General features: G+C 46.6%; 1 protein-coding gene across 2 annotated transcripts in view; it reads right to left on the bottom strand.

Annotated features, from left to right (window-relative positions):
- The window catches only part of Cyfip1 (cytoplasmic FMR1 interacting protein 1), a 66,453-nt gene extending 40,346 nt beyond the window's left edge, over window positions 1–26,107 (bottom strand). Inside the window, exons 1-9 of one of the 2 annotated variants that reach the window (XM_013012034.1) lie at window positions 25,974–26,107; window positions 6,255–6,377; window positions 6,086–6,175; window positions 5,347–5,424; window positions 4,991–5,092; window positions 3,341–3,522; window positions 2,266–2,362; window positions 2,059–2,187; window positions 961–1,065 (exon numbers count right to left, since the gene is read on the bottom strand). In XM_013012034.1, coding sequence (XP_012867488.1) covers window positions 961–1,065; window positions 2,059–2,187; window positions 2,266–2,362; window positions 3,341–3,522; window positions 4,991–5,092; window positions 5,347–5,424; window positions 6,086–6,175; window positions 6,255–6,371 — 900 coding nt within the window. In that variant the 5' untranslated portion in view covers window positions 6,372–6,377; window positions 25,974–26,107. The remainder of the gene's footprint in view (window positions 1–960; window positions 1,066–2,058; window positions 2,188–2,265; window positions 2,363–3,340; window positions 3,523–4,990; window positions 5,093–5,346; window positions 5,425–6,085; window positions 6,176–6,254; window positions 6,378–25,973) is intronic. The other variant, XM_013012035.1, reaches the window with a different exon arrangement.
- Between the last annotated feature and the right edge of the window lie 18 nt (window positions 26,108–26,125).

The raw sequence follows: 26,125 nt of genomic DNA, 5'->3' as shown, positions 1-26,125 counted from the left end.
TCACTTGTATGTACTAGAAGGCTTGGTATCTTGTTTTTATTTGCTTTATTCCACATTTTTAGTGGTGTTGGGGACCAAACCTAGTGCCTTCTGCATGCTAAGCAAAAGGTCTACCAGTGAGCTCTATTTCTAGCTGGCCATCTGTATGTTCAATGGAATCCCAATCAGTACTCTGGAAGGAAGTGCTTTTATGTCTACATCTACAAACTAAGGTCTAAATTGTATCTCCAAAGGATGACATCTAAACCCATCTGGATGGACAAAACTGGAAGATGTTCTCTTCAAGATAAGCATGCCTCTGAAGCCTAGTTAAGGCAGTGTGGTCCCAGAGTGAGGAAAGACTGAACAGGTCAGATCCCCAAGCCAGTCAGAACCTGACCATGGCCGCCGAACAACAGAGCAATAGGTGGTGTGTGCACCAAAGGCGCAGGGTCAACTGGGTATTTTCCAAATTAGGAGAAACGCCATGAAAGTCAATCCCAACCCCACAGCATACACTGAAACCAGTTCCAGAGGGATGACAGGTCTACAAGAGAAAGGGAACAATGCTTCTAGGAAATAACGCAGAGGAAAATTCTCATAATTCTACTGTCTACAGAGATTTTTCTTTTTGTTCATTGTAGGGCATGAACTCAGGGCCTGGGCACTGTTCCTGAGCTCATTAAAAAAAAAAAAAAGCAAATCCAGGTTCCTACAAAAAAATTGAGTGCAGATACAAAATAAATAAATACATGAAATCAATGTGGCACAGCAGAAAAACCAGATCAGCTTCCTTTGCAAATGGGAGATTACACCCTGGGGTGTCTCCTCTTCTTTCTGCATGTCCCGACATGCATCAAAATCATGCTGGGGTTCACTTGGCAAGAATTCAAGCTGCACATGTCAGTAGAAACATTTTTCTCCCCAGTGCTAGAGATCAGACAGAAACATATCAAAAATTCATAGACACCTAAAACTCACCTTGAAATACTTGTCAATTTTGGATAAGTTTATTCTTTTCTTGGCATCAAGTTTATAAATGTTACTGACACTTCCGTCCATCAAATATAGACCAAATCCCATGACCTGCAAAACCACAAGACAATGCAGTAACATTCAAATCTGTGAACGGACCCACACAGATTTACCCTGATACAGTGGAGAACCTTCACATCCCAAGTCACTCTTCTTTTTAACAAAGTGCCAAAGACTGGGGCACCCGTGGCTCATGCTTGTAATCTCAGCTACTCAGGAGGCTGAGATCTGAACGTAGAGGTTCAAACAAGCCTGGGCAGAAAAATCTGTGAGTATCTTATCTCTAATGAACCACCAAAAAGCCAGAAATGGAGCTGTCACTCCAGCGGCAGAGTGCCAGCCTTGCAAAAAAGCTACGTGAGAGTAAGAGGTTCTGAGTTCAAGTCCTAGTACTGGAGGTATACAGACACACACATAAAAGATACTTTATAGCTGGTGCTCAGATTTTCCCCACTGAAACCATTTTACAAAGGGCCTGATGGTTTCCAAGCCAGCTATTAAAAAAACAAAGAAGCAAATCTACTCCCTTAAACTGTGCAGTCGGGGTCATCTAGAACTGCTATGTCCCATAGGTAAGCTGGAGCTGGGAAGGTGGCTCGGTGGTAGATGATTTGAAGCAGAGAATATGCATAAACCATATGCTCCAACTCTATTTTACTTAAAGGCCTTGGGCACCCATGGATTTTGATACTAGACAGAGTCCTGGCACCAATTCCTTATAGACAAGTAGGGATGACTGTATTCAATTCTTAGGGGGTCACAGCTTTTCCTAAAGGCAGCATAATACTGAGAAAATCCTTGATACAGAACCTTCTGCATCCTAAGTATCTTCTCCTGGGGTCAATGTGTGGCTGTGTCTGTATACTTAACAGCATGAGAATTTAAAAATATGCAGAAGTGATAGCTGGAACTCCAGCAGCCATATTGCACCATGAAGCAACACATGGTGACAGCAGAACAACGGAGCCACAAGATGATGTACAGCCTTTGCGTACGGCTGTGTTTGCTCCATGCTGCCAGCTGTCCCTCCCCACACACACGTACTTTGAGAAGCATGTGTTTCTCACTAGGCGTCAAGTACATCCTGTTCTCATAGTAGTCCACACACAGATTCACAATGTCTGCCAGGAGCTCTTCGTAGCCAGCAATCACCTCGAGCTGCTGCTGCAGAGACTGAAAGAGAGAGAGAGAGGCATGTCAGCCCCAGCGGTGACCTGGCCCATGGGCAGTGCATCGAGAACCACGCCTTACTTGTGTGATCTTGTTGTGGTTGGCCAGGAACATGGACAAATTCTGCGACTCCTGGATGGACTGCGGATCTGCCATTTTGCGTAGAAACTGAGCAGCCCTAGAATGCAAAAACCATCTCAGAATGCATGAACACACTGACTCAAGAGAAAACACTTGTTGCTGGGTGCCAGTGGCTCACAGCTATAATCCCAGCTCCTCGGGAGGCTGAGATGTGAGGACCGAGATTCAATGTGAGTCTGGGCTAGTGCAGGGGCTCCTCCTGCACATGCTCCCACCACTGTAACTTACCATGAGGAGAACAGCCCAAAGGGGATGGGCCAGGTGCTTGCGCTAAAATAACCTCTATTCATCATAAAGTTAAGACTCCCTCAGGCCTTTTGCCACAGCATCAAAAAGCCTTCTTCTCCAGGAATTCTCTTAGCTTCTGAAAGGAAGCCTCTATCCAGAGAACCTGAGGCTTAGCTGATCTGGAGATTTGCTTGCTGGCCCATGAGTCATGCTTGAACACTGCCACCATAGGACATGCCAGTCACAAAGACGAGAAGAGTTGGTGGCTTTTTCTCTGAAGAGCACACAGCAATCCTGCCCCAGTTTGGTGAAGAATCTGCCTGCCTCCTGGCCCAGCTGTTGTCAAAGCCAAGAACTTGTATTCTAACGAGCAAGTTCTGCATTTGGTTTTGTTTTTGCTGGTCCTGAGGCTTGAACTCTGGGCCTGGGCGCTGTCCCTGAACTTCTTTTGCTCAAGGTAAGAGCACTACTACTTGAGCCACAGCACCACTTCTGGCTTTTTTCAGTAGTTTCTTGGAGACAAGATTCTCACTGAGTTTCCTGCCCAGGCTGGCTTGTGATCCTCAGATCTCAGCCACCTGAGTAGCTAAGATTACAGGCGTGAGCCACCGGCACCCAGCCAGGTCTGCATTTTGTCCACATCCATCTTCTCGGGGGAGGGTCCATGTAACACAGTGCCATGATTGACAAATAACTGCTGTCAACCAGGGGCGGTGGTGATTTTAGCCCAAGGCTGAACTGGACCTCCTCTGGGTGGGTCTGCAGCCTGTGTGGGGTAGGAACTCACCTCTTGTAGGCTGAGTGGTCGTTTTTCACGCTGCACTTCATGTTCTTCAGCTCATCCAACACGGCGAACATGTTGATGAATTTGCCCAAAGTGATCAGGTAGGCTTCCGAAACAAAGTCCTTCCTCCGCTCCGCATGGCACAGACGCCTAACCTCCCCACAGAAGCGCTCGATGGCATTTCTCTGAGCAGAAGAAAGGGGAAGGCAGAAGGCACACCGTGAATGGTACATGAAATCCATAGCCTGCTTCCAGCACAACCCTGCATTCACCGTCATTCATTGATAAAATACCAACCCTGCCAAGCACCCATGGCTCACACCTGTAATCTTTATTACTCAGGAGACTGAAGATCTGAGGATCACAATTCAAAACCAGCCTGGGCTGGAAAGTCCAAGAGATTCTTGTTTCCAACTAAGCAGCAAAAAGTCAGAAGTAGAGGTGTGGCCCAAGTGGTAGAGCACCAGCCTTGATTGAAAAAAGCTGCGGGACAATACCCAGGTCCTGAGTTCAAGCCCCAGTACTGACCAAAAACAAAAATCCACCCCACTAAGGCTCTAGGGCTGTCTTACAACTCAGGGAGACTCTTGTCTATAAAGCAATTTCCAGGCATTTGCTCCGTAACAACCATTATTTTGTATGTAATCAACTATGTCCCTAAAGTGACAGACTTTTACAAATTTGCTGATTATTCAGCAAAACTGTGCTAGGTGCCGGTGGCTCACACCTGTAATCCTAGCTACTCAGGAAGCTGGGTATGAAGGAATGTACTTCAAAGCCAGCTTGGACAAAAAAGCCAGTGAGACTTTTTATCTCAACCACCAAAGAGCCAAAGCGGCTTCCAGGAGCACAAAAGCCAAGTGAGTGTAAGGCTCAGAGGTCAAGCCCCAACACCGACACAAAACCAAACGCTAAGATATATGGAGGTTGTAACTTTCAGATGTGGAAAAGTGAGGGAGATTTTTCTCTTGCCAATTTTGAAAATAGTTCTATTTTCTCCTTTTAAAGGCAAACTAACAATTAAACATCTTTAGACATTTTCAAACGACTTCTTTGCAGAACTAGTAAGTCCCTTCCACAGACACTTTTCCTCCCCAAAGGTTCAAAGGAGACCCCGGTCACTAGGAAAGACCGAGAATCAAAAAACCCACCACCAGCCAGGTACCAGTGGTTCACACCTGTAATCCTAACTACTCTGGAGGCTGACATCTGAGGATTGTGGTTCGAAGCCAGCCTGGGGAAAGAAAGTCTGTGCGATTCTCATCTCCAATTAACTGCCAAAAAAAAAGAGTTGGAAGTGGAGCTGTGGCTCAAGTGGTAGAAAGCTAACTTTGAGTGAAAAAGCTTAGGGATAGCACCCAGGCCCTGAGTTCAAGCCGCAGGGCTGGCACAAAAGTAAAAAACAAAAACACTGAAAATACCAGATCCACATTATACTTGGGTCTGGCAGGAAACAGGCTTCTTTGGAGGAAATAAGGAAATAAGTATTCGCTCTCAAGTCAGAAGAAGTGTTTCCTCTAAATGGCTGAGTAAAGCTGAGACCCCGGATGGCTTTAGTCTCTTCCCCTCTACCACCACTGTGGCTGCTCTAACTATACATTCTCTGTTCCCACTCCCTGACACTGAACTCCTCCAGTTACTTTGCTGTCTTACCTGGAAGTACATAAAATTCATCAGTTTTGTGACCTCCGGCTCCAGAACTTCTACAGTTTTCTCATATATTTCCACTCTATTAGGCTGTTCATTACATTTCACCTGGGAAGAGAGGAAAACAAAACCCACTGAGACTTCACTCCAGGTGAAACTAACTGGTTTACTGAAGCTGGGCTTCCCACTGGCTGGGCTGAGGGAAAGTGAGGGTGTGGCCTGGTGTGGCCTATTTGGGTGGCGGTGTGGCCTGGAAGGGACCAGGGGTGTGGCCTAGTGAGGTTGGGAGTGCGGCCTAGCAGAGAAGGGGGTGTGGCCTGTGGGGATGGAGGCAGGATTGGCAGCAATGGTGTACAGGGCACCTGAGGGATAGCCCGGGAGCAGCTCCTCCAGGTATACAACATGACAGCGTATTCTTGGCCTTCTTCCAGCATCTCATTCTGCAGGACACACAGAGGGGGGGGGGGGGAAAGGCAGGTAGGTGAACAGGAAAATAGGAGATGCCAAATTGCTGAAATCTAGACAAAGTGCCAAAAGCCATACTAATCCTCCCTTTCAAGAGACAGACTACTAAGAGGCTGATGGTGATGTGCGAACAGGCCCACCTTGAGCACCCCCCCCGCCCCCACACACACAGACACGAGCCACAGCTTTTGCAGGATGGAGAGGGGTGTGAATGACACTTAGCAATCTCTGAGCAGGCCAGATAGCTCTGCCGCTACAGGTACTATGTCTAAGCTCCACTCACGCTTCAACTATAAGACCTGAGACTGAGGACACAGGACTCAGAGTAAAGAGCCTACCCAATCCAGAATAGAGAACATGGGAAGCCGGGTGCCTGTAATCTTAACTCCTTAAGGAGGTTGAAATCTGAGGATCACAGTTTGAAACCAGCAGGGGCAGGGAAGGCCTTACAATTCTCATCTCCAATTAACCACACAAAGCCTGAAGGGGTGCTGTGGCTCAAGTGGTAGAGTGCTAATTTTAGGCAGAAAAGGCTAAGGGATAGCCCTCAGGCTCTCAATTCAAACACTTGTACTGGCACACACACACAAAAAAAAAAAAACTAAAAAAAAAACTTTAAAAATGGAGTTACATTACCATGCTTGAGTGCACAGTGGCTTGTTCAATGTATCTTGCGATGCCGGTGACAAATGCATTTCTGTCTTCAAAGTTGGTGTTGAAATTTGGCTAAAGGGAAGAGAAAACAGATGATCACATAAAGCTCAGGGCCACTGGCTGTAGGCCCCACACTTGTTCAAGGCCCCACCTGGTAGAGCAGCGAGGATGGCGGGGGCTCGATGCATGGCTGCTGGTCCGGCAGAGGCAGCTCCTCCAGGAGGTCCACGTTGGAAAGTGCATCCTCCAGGGTCACCTGGGCAGCCATCCTGGACTAGAACAAAATTCACAGTCCCCTCTTCAGCTGCACTGCGGACTGAGAGGCCAGGCTACGTGGACCATTGATAGGGCGGTCACAGGTAGGGGTGCGACGTGCAGGGTGAGCCAGGAAATGGGTAGTATCAAGGGAGAGAAAGTACTTAATTGGCTCTGATCCTGAACTGGACTTGGGTGGCAGTGCTGAGCCAGAATGGGAAGCCCAGGGCTGAATCTCTTCCTAATTCCAGGCTGCAGACAACAAAGGTGGTGTGCACCAAACCAGGTGCCACTGGTGATACCTGTAATCCAAGCTACCCAGGAGGCTGGTTCCAAGCTAGCCTGGGCAGAAAAGACAGAGATTCTTAACTCCAATAATCAGCCAAAAGGAAGAATAGGAGGTGTGGCTCCAGCCTTGAGTGAGAAAGATCAAGGAGAGTTCTCTGGTCCTGCATTTGAGCCCTAATACTATCTCTGGTCTCTGTCTCTCTCTTTCACACACACAAGCAAAAACACAAAGATAGAGTGGAAGTTCAAGGCTAGATGGGGTAAGAACCTTGGGTATGCTGTCCTTGGGGCCCCTGTAGGGTCAAAATTGTCTCCCAAACTGCAGAACTGAAAAGAGAAGGCCCAGGCACATGGGAAGTCCCTAGGTGCAGCGTGGGGAGGAAGGGTAAGCCCACACCACTGCGCGTGAACTTCCAACTCATCCTCAAACAACACAGATGCGATTTGATCTTCACATCTCTGCGACCAAAGATCTCACACAGCCATGGGGTGACACAGAGCAAGGCAGATCCACACGGCACTGCAGAAGCTGTGCAAATGGAACTAATGCTGAGCCATAACCTGCAGAATGAAGCCGAAGTCCAACCAGATTGTTTGTTCTTTATAAATAAAAAAAAATATCAGCGAGGGCCAGGTGCTGGTGGCTCAAGCCTATAATCATGGCTAATCAGAAGGCTCAAATCTAAGGATTATGGTTTGAAGCCAACCTGGGTATGAAAGTCCTTGAGACTCTTATCTCCAACTAACCACCCAAAAGGCACAGATGGAGCTGTGGCTCAAAGTAGTAGAGCACTAACATTGAGCAAAAAAGCTCAGGGACAGTTTCCAGGCCCTAAGTTTAAAACCTATGATTAACACACACAACACACACACACACACACATCCCTCAAAATTTTTTTTTATTTTAAATGAAAGAAATGCATACCCAACATATCATAGCCCAGCTGCAGAAAACTGAAGCCTAAGGAAAAACAAAAGTCTTGAAAACAGTCAGGGAAAAATTATACATCATAGAGGAGAAAAACCTTTAGGAACAACCATGCATTTCTCCAGAGACACTAGACGGGCACAGTAGCTCAGCAGCCTATAATCCTAGCTACTGAGAAGGCTGAGATCCGAGGATCAAGGTTCAAACTCAGGCCAGGCAGGAAAATCCCTGAGATTCTAATCACCAATTAAGCACCTAAAGAACCCAGGCCCTGGGTTCAAGTACGAATTCCAACATACACATACACACATACTCTCTCTCATACACACACACACACACACTCTCTCGCTCTCTCTCAGTGGAATAGTGGACTATGAAAAGTCCTGAGAGCAACCACAAAACACACACACACACACACACACACACACACAAAACTACACATAGATAGTATAAAGCAAATAACCTTTAAGAGGTGACTTGTAATCAAATTAAAATGAAATACTATGAAATGATCCAATAGTCTAAAAACAGGCAGAAAAGGAGCTGATGGTATAGCTCAGTGGTACACTGTATGCTTAGCATATTCCTGGAACTAATCTTCAGTACGGCTCCCCTTCAAAAAGTGAGAAGAACCAAGTAACAAGACAGAAAATTAGCCAGGTGCCAGTGGCTCAAGCCTGAGTTCCTAGCTACTCAGGATGCAATCTGAGGATCATGGTTCAGAGCCAGCCTGGGCAGAAAAGTCCACGAGACTCTTATTTCCAATAAACTACTCAGAAAAAAGCAAGAAGTGGCACTACAGCTCAAGTGGTAAGAGTGCTAGCCTTGAGTACAAAGAGGCTCAGGGACAGTGCCCAGGCTCTGAGTTCAAGCCCACAGACATGCACATATCCAGCCTGGAACATCGTCAGAGCAGGCTAGCACATGACCGAACACAGCAGAAAAGGAGGCTATCTATGGTGAGTGCACTGTAGGACGATCTTGTCTGGAAGCCAAGAGTGAAGATATAGGGAAGGCAACTCCAAGGACAACTGGATCTCAGATTTCCAGCCCTGGCAAACTGAAAAAAAACAAACTGATTTCTGCCCCATCTCTGGTACTCTGTTAGGGGAGCTCTCACACCCTAACATGGATTCAAGAAGAGACTGAGTGGAATCGCCAGATAGAGCTGACGGACGGGTGACCACCCACAATGGCTGAGATTTTGTCCATCATGAACACTCTGTGCTCCATGCAGAAAAGGCATTCTGCCAGAGCCAGAAACTGGCAGCCGGTGCCAGTCGGACCTGCTCAAGCGTAGGTTGTAAAGCTGGCAGGGGCCAGCCTTCCCAGTGAATCCACTCAACACAGAAAACATGCTCCTGTGGCCACATTAGAAAAGTGAATTTAAATAAGCCACGGGGGGGGGGGGGGAGGAGCAGCTGGATGTTAATGGCTAAGAAACTGAGTCATGTGGACCAAAGGAGAGAGAGAAGGCAGAGACCTCAACAGACCAGAGCCGGCTTTAATCATTACTGCACTGAGCAGGGTTGGAGAAACAAGGGGCGATGTGTGTGTGTGTGTGTGTGTGTGTGTGTGTGTAGGGGCAGTGTGTGTGTGTGTGTGTGTGTGTGTGTGTGTGTTTATACATGTGACGGTGAAAGATGCTTTTGAATCTTTGTACTGTTGCAGACCATTTCATGTCCTTGTGGCGGTGGCAGATGGTACACTTTCAGATAAGGCCAGGGGTGAAGTTGTGCTGAGAACAATTCAAGGACATGGATAAGATTTTGGTAGGGGTAAGCGCTTCAGGCGGGGCCCCTGGGGGTGGGCAGTGGACCACAGGAGCAACATGGGAATTATGAGAACAAAGCAGATTCACATCCCTGGTGGCTCATGCTTGTAATCCTAGGTACTTGGGAGACTGAGCTCTGAAGATGGAGGTTCAAAGCCAGCCTGGGCAGGAAAAGTCTGTGAGATTCTTATCTCCAATTAAGCATCAAAAAGGTGGAAGAAGAGCTCTGGCTCAAGTGGTAGAATGCCAGCCTTGCAAAAAAAAAAAAAAAAAACCAACAAAACTAAGCAAGAACATGAGGCTCTGAATTTAATTCTCTAAAACAACACATGCACCAAAAAAAGTGACATGATTTCTACAAAACCTAATAGTGGGGGCTGGGAAAGTGGCTCAGTGGTAGAGTGCTTGCCTTGCATGCATGAGGCCCTGGGTTTGATTCCTCAGCACCACATAAGCAGAAAAAGCTGGAAGTGGCGCTGTGGCTCAAGTGGTAGAGCGCTATCCTTGAGCTGAAGAGCTGAGGGACAGCGCCCAGGCCCAGAGTTCAGGCCCCACGACCAGCAAAAAAAAACAAAAAAAAAAAAACCTAATAGTGTACTTGACTCGGGTACTTTTAATTTCTCTGTACATCACCACTATAATAATAAAGTAAAAAAATAACCTAATGGTCATCATATAATGTTAAAAAAAAAAAAAAGGTACCAGAACGACTTTTTCTGTGCCTATACTAAAAGCCTGAACGCAAGGCCTGGATGTTGTCCCTTAGCTTTTTTACCCATGGCTGGTTCTCCACAATATGAGCCACACCTTTACGCCTAGCTTTTTGCTAGCTAATTGGAAATAAGAGTTTCACGGACTTCCTACCTGGGTTGGCTCTGAAGCATGATCTTTAGATCTCAGCCTCCCAAATTGCTAGGACTATAGGCATGAGAGAACTTGTTTCTTTTCTTTTCCTTTTTTTTTAAAAAACAAAATGAATGACTTGGTCATTCTTCCTGTCTCTGGGCCATACGAAGCAGAAGGATGACTAAAGGCATAAGCTGTCATGTTCAGCTAAGAACAGACAATCTGTTCTTGCATAACTTAACAGTCTCACAAAAGAAAAAAAAGAACACTTGGACTGCAAAGAACTAATGGAAATAGAGTTGCAAGACCAATAACACTCAACCTTGTGACAGGGGTGGTAAGAGATTAAAAAAAGGGAGGGAAAAAAACTAAAATGTGTCAAAGTGTGAACCCATTACTTCAGTAAGTTCACATCACTAGGAAGACAGAAGCTTCCTAGGCAGAAAAGCAGCCATGGAGACAAGACAAAGCAAAGGATCAGGCAAGACAGGCACCTTTAAAAGCAGGCATGGGAGCCAGGGGGCTGGTAGCTCATGCCCGTAATCCTAGAGGCTGAGATCTGAGGGCCACAATTTGAAGCCAGTCTGGGCAGGAAAGACTGTGAGATTCTTAGCTCCAAGTAATCACCAGAAAACCAGAACTAGAGCTGTGGCTCAAGGTGGTACAGCGCTAGTCTTGAGCAAAGAAGCTCAGGGATAGTACCCATAAGCTTAAGCCCCATGACAACCAAAAAAGCAAAAAACAAAAAGCAGGCCTTGCAGGTCAGCCTCAATGCCTATGTAAGAGCGGTCCTCACAAATTCCTGTTGCTTAGTGACCTGCTCTGATATCACAGAGCAATGCACATTTGCAGTGATACTGGTATAAATTTACTATGTGACCAGGTGTATAAATGTATATGGATAACTTTGTATAGAACACAACTTGATAAGTGACTTGCCACTGGTTTATGAATATAGTATACCTTACCTTTTATCATTATTTCTAAATATACTATTTATCAGAAATAAAGAGCTGAGCACTGGTGGCTCTGGCTTGGAATCTTAGCTATTCAGGAGGCTGAGATATGAGGATCACAGTTCAAAGGCAGCCTGAGCAAAAGTCCACAACCACCAAAAGGGCCAAAAGTGGAGGTGTGGCTCAAGTGGTAAGAGTACTAGCCTGGAGCAAAAAAAAGCCAAATGAGAGTGTGAGGTTCTGAGTTTAAGCTCCAGTACCAGCACTAGGTAAGAAACAAAAGCATCTAGCACTTGAGAAGCTGAAATAAGAGGACTGAAAGTTTGAAGCCAGCCTGGTCTGAAGGCCAGAGCTTATTTTAAAAAAAAACCCACAAAACCCAAATATAAAACAAACCCTTCCTAAAATCCCAAGCTTCATTAAAACGGTGTGCAATATTAAGCCAGCAATACCCACATTGTCTAATGTTTACTGTATCTGTGCCTTGATTATACCAAGAGGCCACACTGAGTGACTGACCTATCACCCTGTGATGTTCACGTAACAACAACTAAGCCTGCTGACCCAGTTCTTATGCTGTGTTTTGTTTTGTTTTTGCCCGTCATGGAGTCTGAACTCAGGTCCTGGGTGCTGTCCCTGAGCTTTTTCACTCAAGGATAGCACTCCACCACTCTGAGCCACAGCCCCACTTCTAGTGGTTACTTGAGAATAAAAGTCTCACAGATTTTCTTACCAGGGCTGGCAATCCTCAGCTCTCAGCCACCTAGGTAGTGAGGATTACAGGTGTGAGCCACCAGCACTGGCTTAAGCTGTGTTCTTCTTTTTAAGCAATATATAACTGTATTAACATACTAGGTACATGTCTATTAATAAATGGTAAGGCTTCCATGGGCCAGAAACCAGATGAAAGAAAATCAGGACTGTCTATCTTGGCTCACAAAGAAATCTAGATAACTCTATAGAAGCCCTGGGAAGGACAGGCAGGGGATAGCTGCTGTGTGGAGGCTTTTTTTTTTTGTCAGTCATGGGGCTTACCCTCTGGGCCTGGGCACAGCTCTTCAGCTCAAGGCGAGCGCTAGACCACTTGAGACGCAGCACTACTTCCGGTTTTCTGGTGGTTCATTGGAGATCCGAGTCTCACAGACTTTCCAGCCTGGACTGGCTTTGAAGTACGATCCTCAGATCTCAGCCTCCTGCGTAGCTAGGATGACAGGTGTGAGCCACCGGCTCCTGGCTTTGGGGGGAGGCTTTAAAGGTCCAGAGGCACCTGCCTTGAGGAAGGCAGAGGCACAAAGATGCCAACATAGAACAAGCAGTTGGGGGACAAGGGATTAGGAACATGAGCGCTCACCCAGATAAACAGGGCAAGTACTAATGAAGGAAGCGCCAACACTGCACCTGCCTGCTATAGCCCAGGGGCTGGGGGGGTGATATTTAAGAACGTGCTAGTGAGTCTTTTCACAGGGAACAGAAAAAAGTCGTCTTTCTAGCTGCTAAAATAGAAACTGCCAGGGCAGCTTAACAGCAAGGTTGCAAAATGCCAAGTGAACCCATAACTCTGGAAAAAGCAGAACAAGAAGCGAAGGCGTTTGTGCCCAGTTCAGGCATCTGTGTCTATGGCACACCAGCTGCTCTTAGGCTGGCTGCTAGCCGACCAGCAAACCGTATTTTGCTAGAAAGAAGGTCTTCTTAACATTTTCAAACTAGTGGCTTTTTTTTTTTTTTAACTTTAGCTGGAAGCTGATGGCTCACACCTGTCATCCTATCTACTCAGGAGACAGATCTGAGGATTGCAGTTCAAAGCCAGCCTGGGCAGGAAAGTCGGTAGACTCTCATCTTCAATGAAGCACCAGAAAACAGCAAGTAGCACTGTGGCTCAAAGTGGTAGAGTGCTAGCCTTGAGCAAAAGAGCTCAGGGACAGAGCCTGTGCACTGAGTTCAAGCCCCAGGACTGACCAAAAAAACAAAAAACAAGTTTGCTTGCCTATAATTTATGCAGCATGACCAAGCAAAGATAATAAACTCTGAAAAGTACAAGGGGACTGAACTGATGTTCTTCCTCTTTTGCATGCAAATAGCAGCCTTCTTAGAAAAGTAGGAACTTCCAGTATTTTTGTCTGTTCGAATGTAAAAATAAAATCATCTCAGATGCATATTTTATTGAATTGTTCTTTTCTCTCCCACTTGTTAAAATATCCTAGCAGGGAACTGAAGGCAGATTCACTTACACAGGAGTTACCAGCTGCCCTGCAATGCTTGCTCGGATGAGGTGGCTAGCTACTGTGATTGATTGGGGGGAAAAAAGTTTATAGCTAAAATCAAATAACAAGCTGGGCACCAGTGGCTAACGCCTATAATCGTAGCTACTCAGGAGGGTGAGATATGAGGACTACAGTCTGAAGCTCCTGTGCAGGAAAGTCTGTGAGAAACCCACCTCCAGTTAATCAGCAAAGAACCAGAAGTAGAGCTGTATGCAGCTCAGGTGGTAGAGCACTAGCCTTGAGCACAAAAGTTCATGGACAGTGCCTAGGCCCTGAGTTCAAGCCCCAGTACCAACTCATATAAATACATACACACAAAATCAAATAACATCTTCTAACTCAACTCTACTACTCAGGAATTTCTCCCATAGACTCCTGGTAGCACTGAGGTTTGAACTCAGGGCCCCGCATTTGCTGGCCCCAAAACACCACCAGCAGAAGTTTTCACTGTGCAAAGTACAACCCTGATCATGTTATTTTCTTGCTCCCATTTACAATAATTCGACCCATAGCTGTGTTTTCCCAGCCATGATTCATGGAACCCCAGGGTACCTTCAGGCAAGTAATTGCAGTTCTAGTATCTTTTTTTTTTAATGGAAACTGATCGAGGGGCTTGAACTAGGGGCTTTTTGTTGTTGTTTTGGTGATTATTCAGAAATAAGATTCTCACAGACTTTCCTGCCTAGTCGGGCTTCAAACTTTGATCCTCACATCTCAGCCTCCTGAGTTGCTACCATTACAGACAGTTGTGAACCACCAGCACACCACTAACTGAATTTCTTTTATGGTCACTGAGCTTAAACATTTCCTATAATCAGTTTGTTTCTTCTTATTCCTTCGTGACTTGCTAGTTTTTCTTGTTTACTGGCAATCCTCTGCAATCATAGACCGTTTCTTCCTTAGGCAGGCACTATATAAATGATATGAAAGACATTTTGCTTTTTTATTTCACTTGTTTTCTTTCTTGAAATTTGAGTTCTACCTTTTTATTTTTTTGGTGTTGAGGGCTGAACCTGAGGACTACCGCGAAGTTTTACATTTGTAGCATGTCACTTTTCAATATTTCCTCCTGGAATTTCCTCTTTTACTTCTAAATTTACCAAGTGGGAAGAATTCTACCAGTCCTGGCCCCAGGCCCAGGAAAGGAAATCATCACTAATCAGGTCACTGTTGCTAACACAAGTCAAAGAACCACCCACATGAGAAACAGTATCCAGGCAGCACATAATCCCAGAGAAATAATTTAAAAGCAATATTGAGACCTATATAAAGTTCAATAAACTGATTTTTTGGTCATTTTTTTTCTTTTAAATAGAATCTTGTGAGGCTCTGGTGGTTCATAGGTATAATCCTAGCTATTCAGGAGGCTGAGATCAGTGGACTATGGTTCAAACCCAGCCTGTAAGGAAAAGTCTATGAGACTCTTATAAAAATGCCAGAAGTAGAGCTGTGACTCAAGGGGTAGAGTGCCAGCCTTAAGAGAAAAAGCTAAGGGACAGCGCCCAGGCCTTGAGTTCAAGCCCCAGTATTCATAAACAACACTAGACACACACACACAACACACACAATACACACACACACACACACACACACCATTACTTATTTGACATGTTGGAAATTCCCCAAGTGGAACCTCTGACCTAGAACTCCAGTCACAATCATCCTTCCTGTCTTAGCCTCCCAAGAAGCTAGGACCAAGGTATGAAGCCATCCTGGTCTGTCTCCTATACATACATAAGACTTAGCCTTTATTTTATTTTTTGTCGGTTGTGGGGCCTAAACTCTGGACCTGGGCACTGTCCCTCAGCTCTTCAGCTCAAGGCTAGCACTCTACTACTTGAGCCACAGTACCACTTCCAGCTTTTTCAGCTTATGTTGTGCTGAGGGCAAGGCAAGCGCTCTACCACCGGGCCAGCTTCCCAGCTGGATCAAAGAAATGTGACTGATATACACACACACACAAAACAAAATTTTATTAATCCATCAGGAAGAAGAATAGTGTCATTTTCAGGGAAATGGATAACCCTGGAAATAGTTATATTAAGTAAAGGCTCAGAGAAGACAAAGGATGTATGTTTGTTTTCATATATGGAAACTAGATCTAAATTTAAAATAATATATGTAAACATATTCAGGTCATATAGACATATTCATAAACATATTAACTGAAGTGTGGTATATGCAGGGGAGAATTCCAGTGGTGTTACTTCTTTGAAAAACTCACAGTTTAATAAAATGAATACCAGGAAGCTGAAACAGGTGTTGCCAGGGCAGAAGGTGAGGCCAGGGGTGGGAGACGGGGGAAGAAAATGGAAAGAGGAAGGGTGGGCAAAGAAAGTCATAATATCCAATGTGCATGTGTGAAAATGGGACTAGGGAAATTGAAATCTCCAAAATAACCAGTTAAAAAGGGCTGGAGACATGGCTCAAGTGACAGAGCACCAACCCAGTAATAAAACCCAGCCACTAGCTGGGCATCATCTCTTGCTTGTCATCCAAGCTAATCAATAGGCTGAGATCTGAGAATAGTGGTTTGAAGCCAGTCTAGACAGAAAAGTCAGTGAGACTCTTTTCTCCCATTAACCATCAAAAAGCTGGAAGTAAAGCTGAGGCTCAAGTAGTAGAGTGCTCACAAAAGCATAGAACAGTGCCCAGGTGTTGAGTCCAAGACTCGATACTAGCACAAAAAAAGAGGAGGCCTTCGAATGGGAGCTAATCAAATATGGATAGTAGCAACTCTCACCTGTAACACTAACAGCCACTCAGGAGGCTGAGATCTGAGAATCATGGTTTGAAGCCAGCCTGGGCAACAAAGTATACGAGTTACTTATTGCCAATTAACCACCAAAAACCTGGAAGTGGAGGTATGGCTCAAGTGGTAGAGCATCAGGTTTGAGTGTAAAAGCTAAAGGATGTGCACACGTACACACACAGACATGCACATGCACATCCTCATCCATGCAGTGAATCATGAATGTCACTTATAGTGTGCCAGCCTGGAAGGATCCAATAAACATAAGGAGAAGGCCACCACACCCAAAGGCTGTTAAGTACATACACCAAAATCCTGATCCTTTTAAACAGCACTATAAGCCACTGTGCATGTGTTATGATCTGCCCATCAGGCTAGACAAGAAATATTCTTTACGTAGATAAACACAAACACAGACTGTGGCACATGCTCAGACAAGATAAAGCAGTAGGAAACAACTAAAATAGGAAATGTGGCACTTCCCCAATTCACCTCCACTGTTTTTGTTTCATTTCAGAGGTAGAACTAATAAAAGGCTGAAAAAAGATGAAGGGAGAGTTAGAATTCATAACTTATTTATACTTTTTAAGTCATCTGAAATGCTTACATGATCACCTCTGGCATGAGGACCTAGGATGGAGCTTCCTGGGGCTGCTTCCCAGTATCCACAGGCAGAAGACGGTGGATGCTGTGTCCCTCACTGGGGCTACAGTTTCTAAAGGCTGGAGAAGTCTAACCACAAGTAACAGACCACCTGAGAGAACCCAGCTGAGCCCACTGGCTGGTGGAGAGACTTAGCACCTTGGTCTTCCTATAGCAGCACCTGTAGTGGCTTTCCTATCATTCCAGCTTTTCAGGAGGCTAAGATCTGAGGACTGTGGTTCAAAGCAAGCCAGAAAAAGGCCATGAGACTCTTTATCTCCAATTACCTGTCAAAAAGCTGAAAGTTGAGCTATGGCTCAAGTGGTAGGGCACCAGCCTTGAGCAAAGAAAGCTAAGATAGGGGCTGGGAAGGTGGCTCAGTGGTAGAGTGCTTGCCTTGCCTGCATGAAGCCCTGGGTTTGATTCCTAAACACCAAATAAGCAGAAAAAAGCCAGAAGTGGAGCTGTGGCTCAAGTGGTAGAGTGCTAGCCTTGAGCTGAAGAGCTGAGGGACAGCGCCCAGGCCCAGAGATCAGGCCCCATGACCAGCAAAAAAAAAAAAAAAAAGCTAAGATACAGCCCTGAGTTTAAGCCCAAGGACTAGTGCACGTGTGAGGGTGCACATGTACATGCGCAAACGCACAGCCGCACACGTGTGCGTGCACACACACACACACACACACACACACACAAAGAAGCAGGTACTGTCCACGGAGTACCCTCTCCATCTCTAAACAAAATCACAAAGCTCCTGAAACAGAGATTATTAAGCATACTTTCTAATGTGCAATCATCGCTAACTTTGCAATGTACCTGACACATACAAAGGAAGAGCCCAGGGACACACAGGCCTATCACATACAGCATACAAGAAAGACCCACTAGGCTATGGGATATATCTGTGCACACATTTCCCGAGGCCCTCAGGACTGCCTGCTACCCCTGGCTTTCTGGGTAGGGCTGATCCCCAGCCCTATGGACATAATACAACATATCTCCCCCTCTTGCCTGGACCTGAGGCACAATCAGGGCAAGCCAGAGCTCCAGAAGCTTCTCCAATGCCCTTCATAGGATCACAAACAATTGTACACCATTTCTGTAGTAATCCCAAAATATATCACTGAAATCTATGTACACACAACAGGCACTCTCTGCCCAGCTGTCCACCTGGCTGGCACAGAAGTGCACGGCAGAAAGTTATATCCCAGACTGTAATGGCCTAGGAGCAAGAAAATCGATGGAGGCATGGTTAAAGGTGACAAAGGAGGGCTGGGAAGGTGGCTCAGAGGCAGAGCACTTGCCTTGCATGCCTGAGGCCCTGGGTTCGATTCCTCAGCACTACATAAGCAAAAAGAAAAAAGCTGGAAGTGGCGCTGTGGATCAAGTGGTAGAGCGCTAGCCTTGAGTTGAAGAGCTGAGGGACAGCACCCAGGCCCAGAGTTCAGGCCCCACCACCGGACCCCCCTCCAAAAAAAAAAAAAGATGACAAAGGAGTTTTTGTTTGTTTGTTTTTTGTCGGTCATGGGGCTTGAACTCTGGGCCTGGATGCTGTTCCTGCGCTCTTCAGCTCGAGCGCTCTACCTCCTGAGCCACAACTCCACTTCTGGTTTTTTACTGGCTTATTGGAGATCAGAGTCTCACAGACTTTTCTGCATAGGCTGGCTTCGAACCATGATCCTCAGCTCTCAGCCTCCCAAGTGGCTAGGATTACAGATGTGAGCCACTGGCGCCCAGCTCTGCAAAGGGTTACCTCAGAACTAGGAGCAGCTGCAACCTCCAAGGGGGCAAGTTTGTTTTTGTTTTTCCCTTTTTCCTCCTTCCTACAGGCCTCTCTGCTCTCCGCAGGCCTCACGGCTCCCCACAGGCCTCATGGCTCCCCGCAGGCCTCACGGCTCCCCGCAGGCCTCACGGCTCCCCGCAGGCCTCACGGCTCCCCGCAGGCCTCACGGCTCCCTGCAGACCTCTCTGCTCTCCACAGGCCTCACGGCTCCCTGCAGGCCTCTCTGCTCTCTGCAGGCCTCACTGCTCCCTGCAGACCTCTCTGCTCTCCACAGGCCTCACGGCTCCCTGTAGGCCTCTCTGCTCTTTGCAGGCCTCACGGCTCCCTGTAGGCCTCTCTGCTCTCTGCAGGCCTCTCTGCTCTCCGCAGGCCTCACGGCTCCCTGCAGGCCTCTCTGCTCTCCTCAGGCCTCTCTGCTCTCTGCAGGCCTCTCTGCTCTCCAAAGGCCTCACCGCTTTCTGCAGGCCTCTAGGCTCTCTGCAGGCCTCTCTGCTCTCCGCAGGCCTCATGGCTCCCTGCAGGCCTCTCTGCTCTCCTCAGGCCTCTCTGCTCTCCAAAGGCCTCTCTGCTCTTCAAAGGCCTCACCGCTTTCTGCAGGCCTCTAGGTTCTCTGCGGGCCTCTCCGCCAGCCTGGGTTCTCCTCAGGCCACCCCCGGGTCTCCGGAGCCTCAAGCCTGAGGAGATAGGGACAGAGATAGGCCGGCCTCCTGGAGTGGAGCAAGGCCTATCTCTGTCCCTGTCCCTGTCTTTCTCTCTCTCTCCCTCCCTGTAGCCCCCTACCTCTCTATATCCAGTGGCCCACCCCCAAATCAGCCCACCAGTTGATCCCTTTGATGCCCTGCCCCTCCCAGATGGGGCGTGCCAGTGACGCCAGCCCGTGGGCAGAACTTCACCCTGCTGATTTTCACAAGACCTTGGCCATGTTGCAGATACATTCTCAAGGAGGAACATCAGTAGTTTTTTAAAAAAATTTCCTGCCAGTCCTGGGGCTTGAACTCGGAGCCTTGGCACTATCCCCTGAGCTTCTTTTGGCTCAAGCTTACCACTCTACCACTTGAGCCACAGTGCCACTTCCAGCTTTTTCTGAGTAGTTTATTGCAGAGCCAGCCCAGGCTGGCTTTGAACTGAGATCTCAGCCTCCTGAGTAGGATTACAGGCCTGAGTCACCAACCAGCATCTAGAAGTAGTTTTTGTTTAAACTCCAGTCCACATGTTGCTATGAAGGTAATTTTGAGATTAAAAATAAATATTTAAGTCAGTAAATTTTTAGTAATAACACATCACTCAATAACTCAGCCAAATTTCATCCAATGAGTTAAAGGTCTTAAGAGAAAAACAATTGAAGTTCACCAAAACAGGGAATTTTGCCTTCCCACAATCTTGTCTTGAGAGGTGACATTGAACTCTTCCCTGGGGCTGTGTTCTGTTGGCCTATTTTGAAAAATTTGGACTTGCCAGCCTTCACAATAGTGTGAATCAATTCCTTAAAATAAATTTCTCTTCCCACCACCCCGTATTTGTTCTGTTTCTCTAGAAAATCTTAATAACACTGCTACCACCCCCAGTCCCCTGCCATGAAAGCCAACAAGAAAAACAACCTTTGTGAACAAAAACCTTTCAGTGTGATCCACAGGAGAGAAACAAAGGAGACTCTAGATTGCTTATGAAATTCATATGCACAAGTACAATCAATCACCTTTGGGAAAGCTGAGCAGGCAGGATTGGTGAAAGCAAAAGAAAATGCCTCAAAAATGGAAAACCTGGCCAAGTACTCATGCCTGTAATCCTAGCTACTCAAGAGGCTGAGATCTGAGGATCATGGTTTGAAGCCAGCCTAGGCAGGAAAGTCCTTGAGACTCTGATCTCTAATAAACTACTCAAAAAAAAAAAGCAGGAAGTGTCAGTGTGGCTCAAGTAGAGTGCTAGCCTTGAGCAAAAAGCAGCTCAGGGACAGTGCCAAACCAGGAGTTCAAGACTCAGGATAGCAGGGGGAAAAAAAGGGAAAACTTGGGGCTAAGGTATAGTTCAATGCTATAGCACATGACTAGGATGGGAGCTTTATGTTATTTTTGTGTGTGCTAGGGTTTGATCTCAGGGCCTGCCTTGTGCTGAGCTACTATCTGAGGCACACCTCCACTTCCAGCTTTTAGCTGGTTAACTGGAGATAAGTCTCAGGGATTTGTCTGCCCGAACTAGCTTCTAACCACAATCCTCAGACCTCAGCTTCCTGAGTAGCTGAGATTACAGGCATGAGCCACCAGTGGCCAGCTTCCTATCTTTGATTCTTAACCATATACATACACACGTTGAGTAAATCAAGCTTTGCCAGCGTATCAAGTATCAGACAGATTCTCAAATCACTTCTGACTTGGGGCTATGTGACCCTGAGATGCAGAGTATCTCCTCCAGTCCTGGGGCTTGAACTCAGGGTCTGGGCACTGTCACTGAGCTTCTTTTTTTTTTTTTTTTTGGGGGGGGGTCCGGTCGGGGGGCCTGAACTCTGGGCCTAGGCACTGTCCCTCAGCTCTTCAGCTCAAGGCTAGCACTCTACCACTTGAGCCACAACACTACTTCCGGCTTTTATTTCTTTTTGCTTATGTGGTGCTGAGGAGTCAAACCCAGGGCCTCATGCATGCAAGGCAAGTGCTCTACCACTGAGCCACCTTCCCAGCCCTCACTGAGCTTCTTTTGCTCAAGGCTAGCACTCTCCCACTTGAGCCACAGTGCCATTTCTGGCTTTTTTTGTTTATATGGTACCAAGGAATTAAACCCAGGGCTTCATGTATGCTAGGCAAGCACTCTACCACTAAGCCACATTCCAAGCCCCTTCTCCTGTGAGTCTTCAAGGAGAAGTCCACACTTAGCCCCACTGTCCTGGTTAGGACAAGGACACAGGAGTTACATTCTGCATTGGAACCCATTGTTTCCTGAGCATCAATTTTTCTCCCCCATGGAACAAAATCTCTCAATGTGTTTGGGAAGGGCAAGCCAGGCTAATAGAGTACCTGAGATAGAAACACAGTCACAAATATTTTAAGGTAACAGTAGCTACCACAAAACATTTGTCTTATTCACAACTGAAAAAAATCCTGGAAGCCACAAGTCAATGCTGTCTCCAGAGGCACATATGAAAACACAGTCATAATAAAGTTGTGTGAGGAGCAACCAATCAGTAAGATGAACAACTTCTGTTTTATGTCACATGGGTACAACAGGCTTCAAACTCTCACAGAAGGAAAAAAAAAACTCATTTCTGTGAGATCATGTTCAAAGAAACCTTTAGTGGCCACGCACCAGTGGCTCATGCCTGATGCCTATAATCCTAGCTACTCAGGAAGCTGAGATCTGAGGGTTGCAGTTGGAAGCCAGTGCAGGAAAGTTTGTGAGACTCTCATCTTTAATCAACCAACCAAAAGCTGGAAATGGACCTGTGACTTAAAGGATAGAATGACAGCCTTGAGCTAAAAAGTGAAGGGATAATGTCCAGGCCCTGAGTTCAAGCTCCAGTACTGGCACTGAAAATAGAGGCCTTTAATACAAATAATCCACATCAATGCAAATCTCTCCCCAGAATGCTCAGCAGTACTCCTATTATAGACCCCTAAATCAGGCGAGAAACACTTGGCTATCTGTTCTCCAAACAGGATGACATAAGGAGAAGAAACTGCAAAATGGCAGGTATGAGTCCTACTATATAACTATTTACATTAGATGTAAATAGACAAGACACTCACATTGAAAGGCAGAGATTTATGAAATGAATTAAAAAAACAAACAACCCAATCATATGCTGTTAAAGAAACACATTTTAAATTCAAAGACACAAATGCAACAAAACTGAAGAGAGGAAAAAAGTTATATTATGCAAAGAAAAGCCAGAAAAGAGTGGAAGTGACTATTATTAGACAAATATTAAGACAAAACAGACATGAAGACAATAATTATAATGAGAGGTGAAAAGGGGAGACATGAGGAGCAAAAGAGGGGGTGAAATCGATTGGAATACAGTGTTGTACACATGTGCAGAGATATAATTATGAAATTCCCCTCTATATAACTAACATAAGCTAATAAGAAGAACAGTCCATCAGAGACATAATAATAAACATAAGGCATCAAACAACACAGCCTCATAACACATAGAACTGAAGATAACATGAATATATGCACAAAATACTAAAGATTCCACAAAATTACTGCTAGAGCTATTAAAGGAATTTAGCAAGCCAGGACCTAATGGCTCACATCTGTACTCAGGAAAGCCCAGGAGCCTCTTATCTCCAATAAAGCACCAAAAAAGCTGGAAGCAGAGCTATGATTCAAGCAATAGAACACTAGCCTTGAGCAAAAAAAAAAAAAAAAAGCTCAGGGGTAGTGCCTAGGCACTGAGTTCAAGCCTCAAGACACAGATAAAGATACAGACACACACACACAGACACACACACACACACACACACAATCCAAGAAAGTTTCAGGGTCTAAAAGCAACATGTTAAAAATAAGTTTGACAGTCCCAGAGCTTCTTTTGTTCAAGGCTATCTCTTTACCACTTGAGCCACAGCTCAGACGCCATTTCCGCCTTTTTACGTTTTATGCGTAGTTTATTGGAGATAAGAGTTTCACAGACTTTCCTGCCTGGGGTGGCTTTAAACTGAAATCCTCAAATCTGAAACTCCAGAATAGCTAGGATTATAGGCATGAGCCACTGGCACCTAGCTGTATTTCTATTCTTAACAATGAATAATTTGAAATCAAAATTAAAAATTCATGATAGTATCACAAAGGAAAAAAAAATAAACCAAAGAAATTAAACCTTGCAAACTAAAAATCACAATATACTCTTGAAATAAATAGAAGATGCAAGTGGGAAACACACACCATCTTCATGAAAATATCATATCATTGACAATCCAACCCAATCTATGACAACTGAATTTTCAATGATTTCGTCATGACCCATTATCACGAAGTGTCTCTCTACTTACACGATTCTTTGTCTTTCTTTAATCATCCTGTAGCTTAGGGCATACAGATCCTATATGTATTTCATTCCATTTTTACCCAGTTGGTTTTCACCTATTAGAATTCATTTTTGTTTGTTCTACTTTTGAATTGTGTATTGCTGGCGTAGTAGCAAGATTTTCTCTTATCTATAACAAAAGAACAAAGATTGGACTTCATCAAACTAAAGACTCTTGGTCTATCCAAGAACTCTATCAGGAAACAATGTGACCAGGCTGGTTAACGGTGGTACATATCTGTAACCCAGGTTCTTGCGAGGCTAATGCAGGAGGAATGTGAATTCCAGGGAAGCCTGAGATTCGTAACAGGACTCTGTCCCAAATGAGTGTGAACAGATTAACTCCTAAAATGGCCAAAAATATTTTCCTGTCAACTATCCAATCAAGGATGGCTATCCAAAATATGTAAATCAGTAATGGTTGTGCCTATCTGTAAGCCCAGCGCTTAGGAGGCTGAGGCTCTGGTGGCTCACACCTGTCATCCTAGCAACTCAGGAGGTTGAGATCTGAGGATAGAGGTTCAAAGTCAGCCCTGTCAGTGATGTCGAAGAGATTCTGATCTTCAATTAAGCCTCAAAAAAAAGCCAGAAGTGGAGCTGTGGCTCAAGTGGTAGAGTGCTAGCACTGAGCTAAAAAGTTCAGGGACAATGCACAGGCCCTGAGTTCAAGCTTTAGGACTTGGCACACACACAAAAAGAACCAACAAAAAAGGTCTTGAGCTGGGTGGCTCAGGCCTGTACTCCTGGCTATTCAGGATGCTAAGATCTGAGGATCTGGGTTTGAAGCCAGAATGAGGACAAAAGTCTGGGAGATTCTTATCTCCATAACGAGCAATAAAGTCAGAAATGAAAGTGTGACTGAAGTGCTAGAGTGCCAGACTTGAGTGAAAATGCTAAGCAACAGCACAGAGGCCCTGAGTTCAAGTTGTGGTGCGTGCACACGCATGTGTGCACACGCACATGCACAAACGCACAGACGAGTAGGATTGATTCGCAAATGCTGATTCAAAACACACATGATCTTCTGGAAAGAACAAAACAGTACTTTGAGGGGATGAGTGGTTCTTGGAATCACAAACCTTACTGAATAAGTTTCCTATGAGGCATCTGTGTGCATCAGCAAGCACTCCGATACAAGCACTGAGGCAGGAAACGTTTTTCCACAACCTCAGCAGTGTTTGAGTGAAGCCCACAGCACAATCTTCCCACTGAAGTCTTACAACACTCACTCATCTGCCGTGGCTCCCGTTGGTTTAAAAGGATGGGTCAGCTCTTCCCAGCTCTGTGCCCGTCACCATTAGCAACTCTGCAGGGAGGGATGAAGGATGCCTGGCTTCTGAGAACTTTGCATCCTGTCCCCAAAGCTGTCCAGCATCGCAGCCACAGCCATAGGTACCACTGCTGTTCCAATGGGGGGGACTATCGGGGTCCAGCTAGACTCAAGGAAAACCACTGGACTCGAGACAAGGGCAAAGCCTGAGGGCGCTTGCCCTCAACTAGTCCAATAAGACAAACCCCCAAGTCTTGGAGCAGATCACCCCGCAACGGCGTTAGCTTAGCAAGCACTGTGCCGCTCAGACTTCACAGTGGAGCTGACCACGGCCGGGTGCTTTCTCTGGGTGTACATCCTCTTCCTTTACACCCCAATCGCCCATCGCTCTTCTCCCCTGCCCCCTCCTTTTATCATTATTTTTTCAACACCCACGACGTTGTGCAAATCAAGCGCGTGCACTTTAGGCTTAGAACAAACAATTCCGCGCGGCTGTGCGGGGCTGAGCCACGCAGCCCACGTAAACAATCCCGCTCCCGAACAAAAGCCTCCGACTCGGCTCTGCCCCCCCCCGCCCCCGTGACCCCCACCATCTCCGTCCTTCCCTCCGAGGGCGACACAAAGCCCCAGCCGGCCCCAGGCTCCGTGGCCCCACGACGGGAGCGCCTCACTTTTAAACAATAACCCGCAAAGCACACCCGGGCGCCCCTGTTCCTGCCGGGAGCCCTGCCACGTGCTGGAAGTGCGGGACCTGGGGTGTGTGCGGGACGCCCCGGGAAGCCGGGAGTGCGAGTCAGGACAGGAGTTGGGGAACTTGGGGTCCAGGGCCGTGAGGTCCAGGCTGCGCGCGCGCGGCCAGAGCCATCGGGGACTCGGCGACCCCGAGATTCTGGAAGGCGAGGCAGGGATTAGAGGAGAGCGCGCGGCAGCCCGGTGACCCTCCCCCTCCACAGGCCACCGCACCCAGGGCCAAGCCCCACGGGGCGCCCTGGCCAGCCCCAGGCCGGCCCCACCCTGCCCGGCCCGGGCCGGGGGCGGGGGGTATCACTTAAGGGCGATCGGGGACCCGGCGGGGGCCCCCGCAGGGCCCGTCCTTACCCGGGTCCGCGGCGGAGGCTCGGTGGTCCCGGCTGGGCCCTGGGAGTTTTCCTACACCCGAGTGAGTCACTCGGGCGGGCCGGGAATGCGCCAGGAAACACCCGGCCTCCTCCCCTTCCTCCCGGGGCGGCTCTGCCCCTTCCTCCCGGCGC

This window comes from Dipodomys ordii, unplaced genomic scaffold (genome assembly GCF_000151885.1).
Source record: "Dipodomys ordii isolate 6190 unplaced genomic scaffold, Dord_2.0 Scaffold15, whole genome shotgun sequence".
NCBI lineage: Eukaryota > Metazoa > Chordata > Mammalia > Rodentia > Heteromyidae > Dipodomys > Dipodomys ordii.
This window is presented reverse-complemented; position numbering and strand designations above follow the sequence as displayed.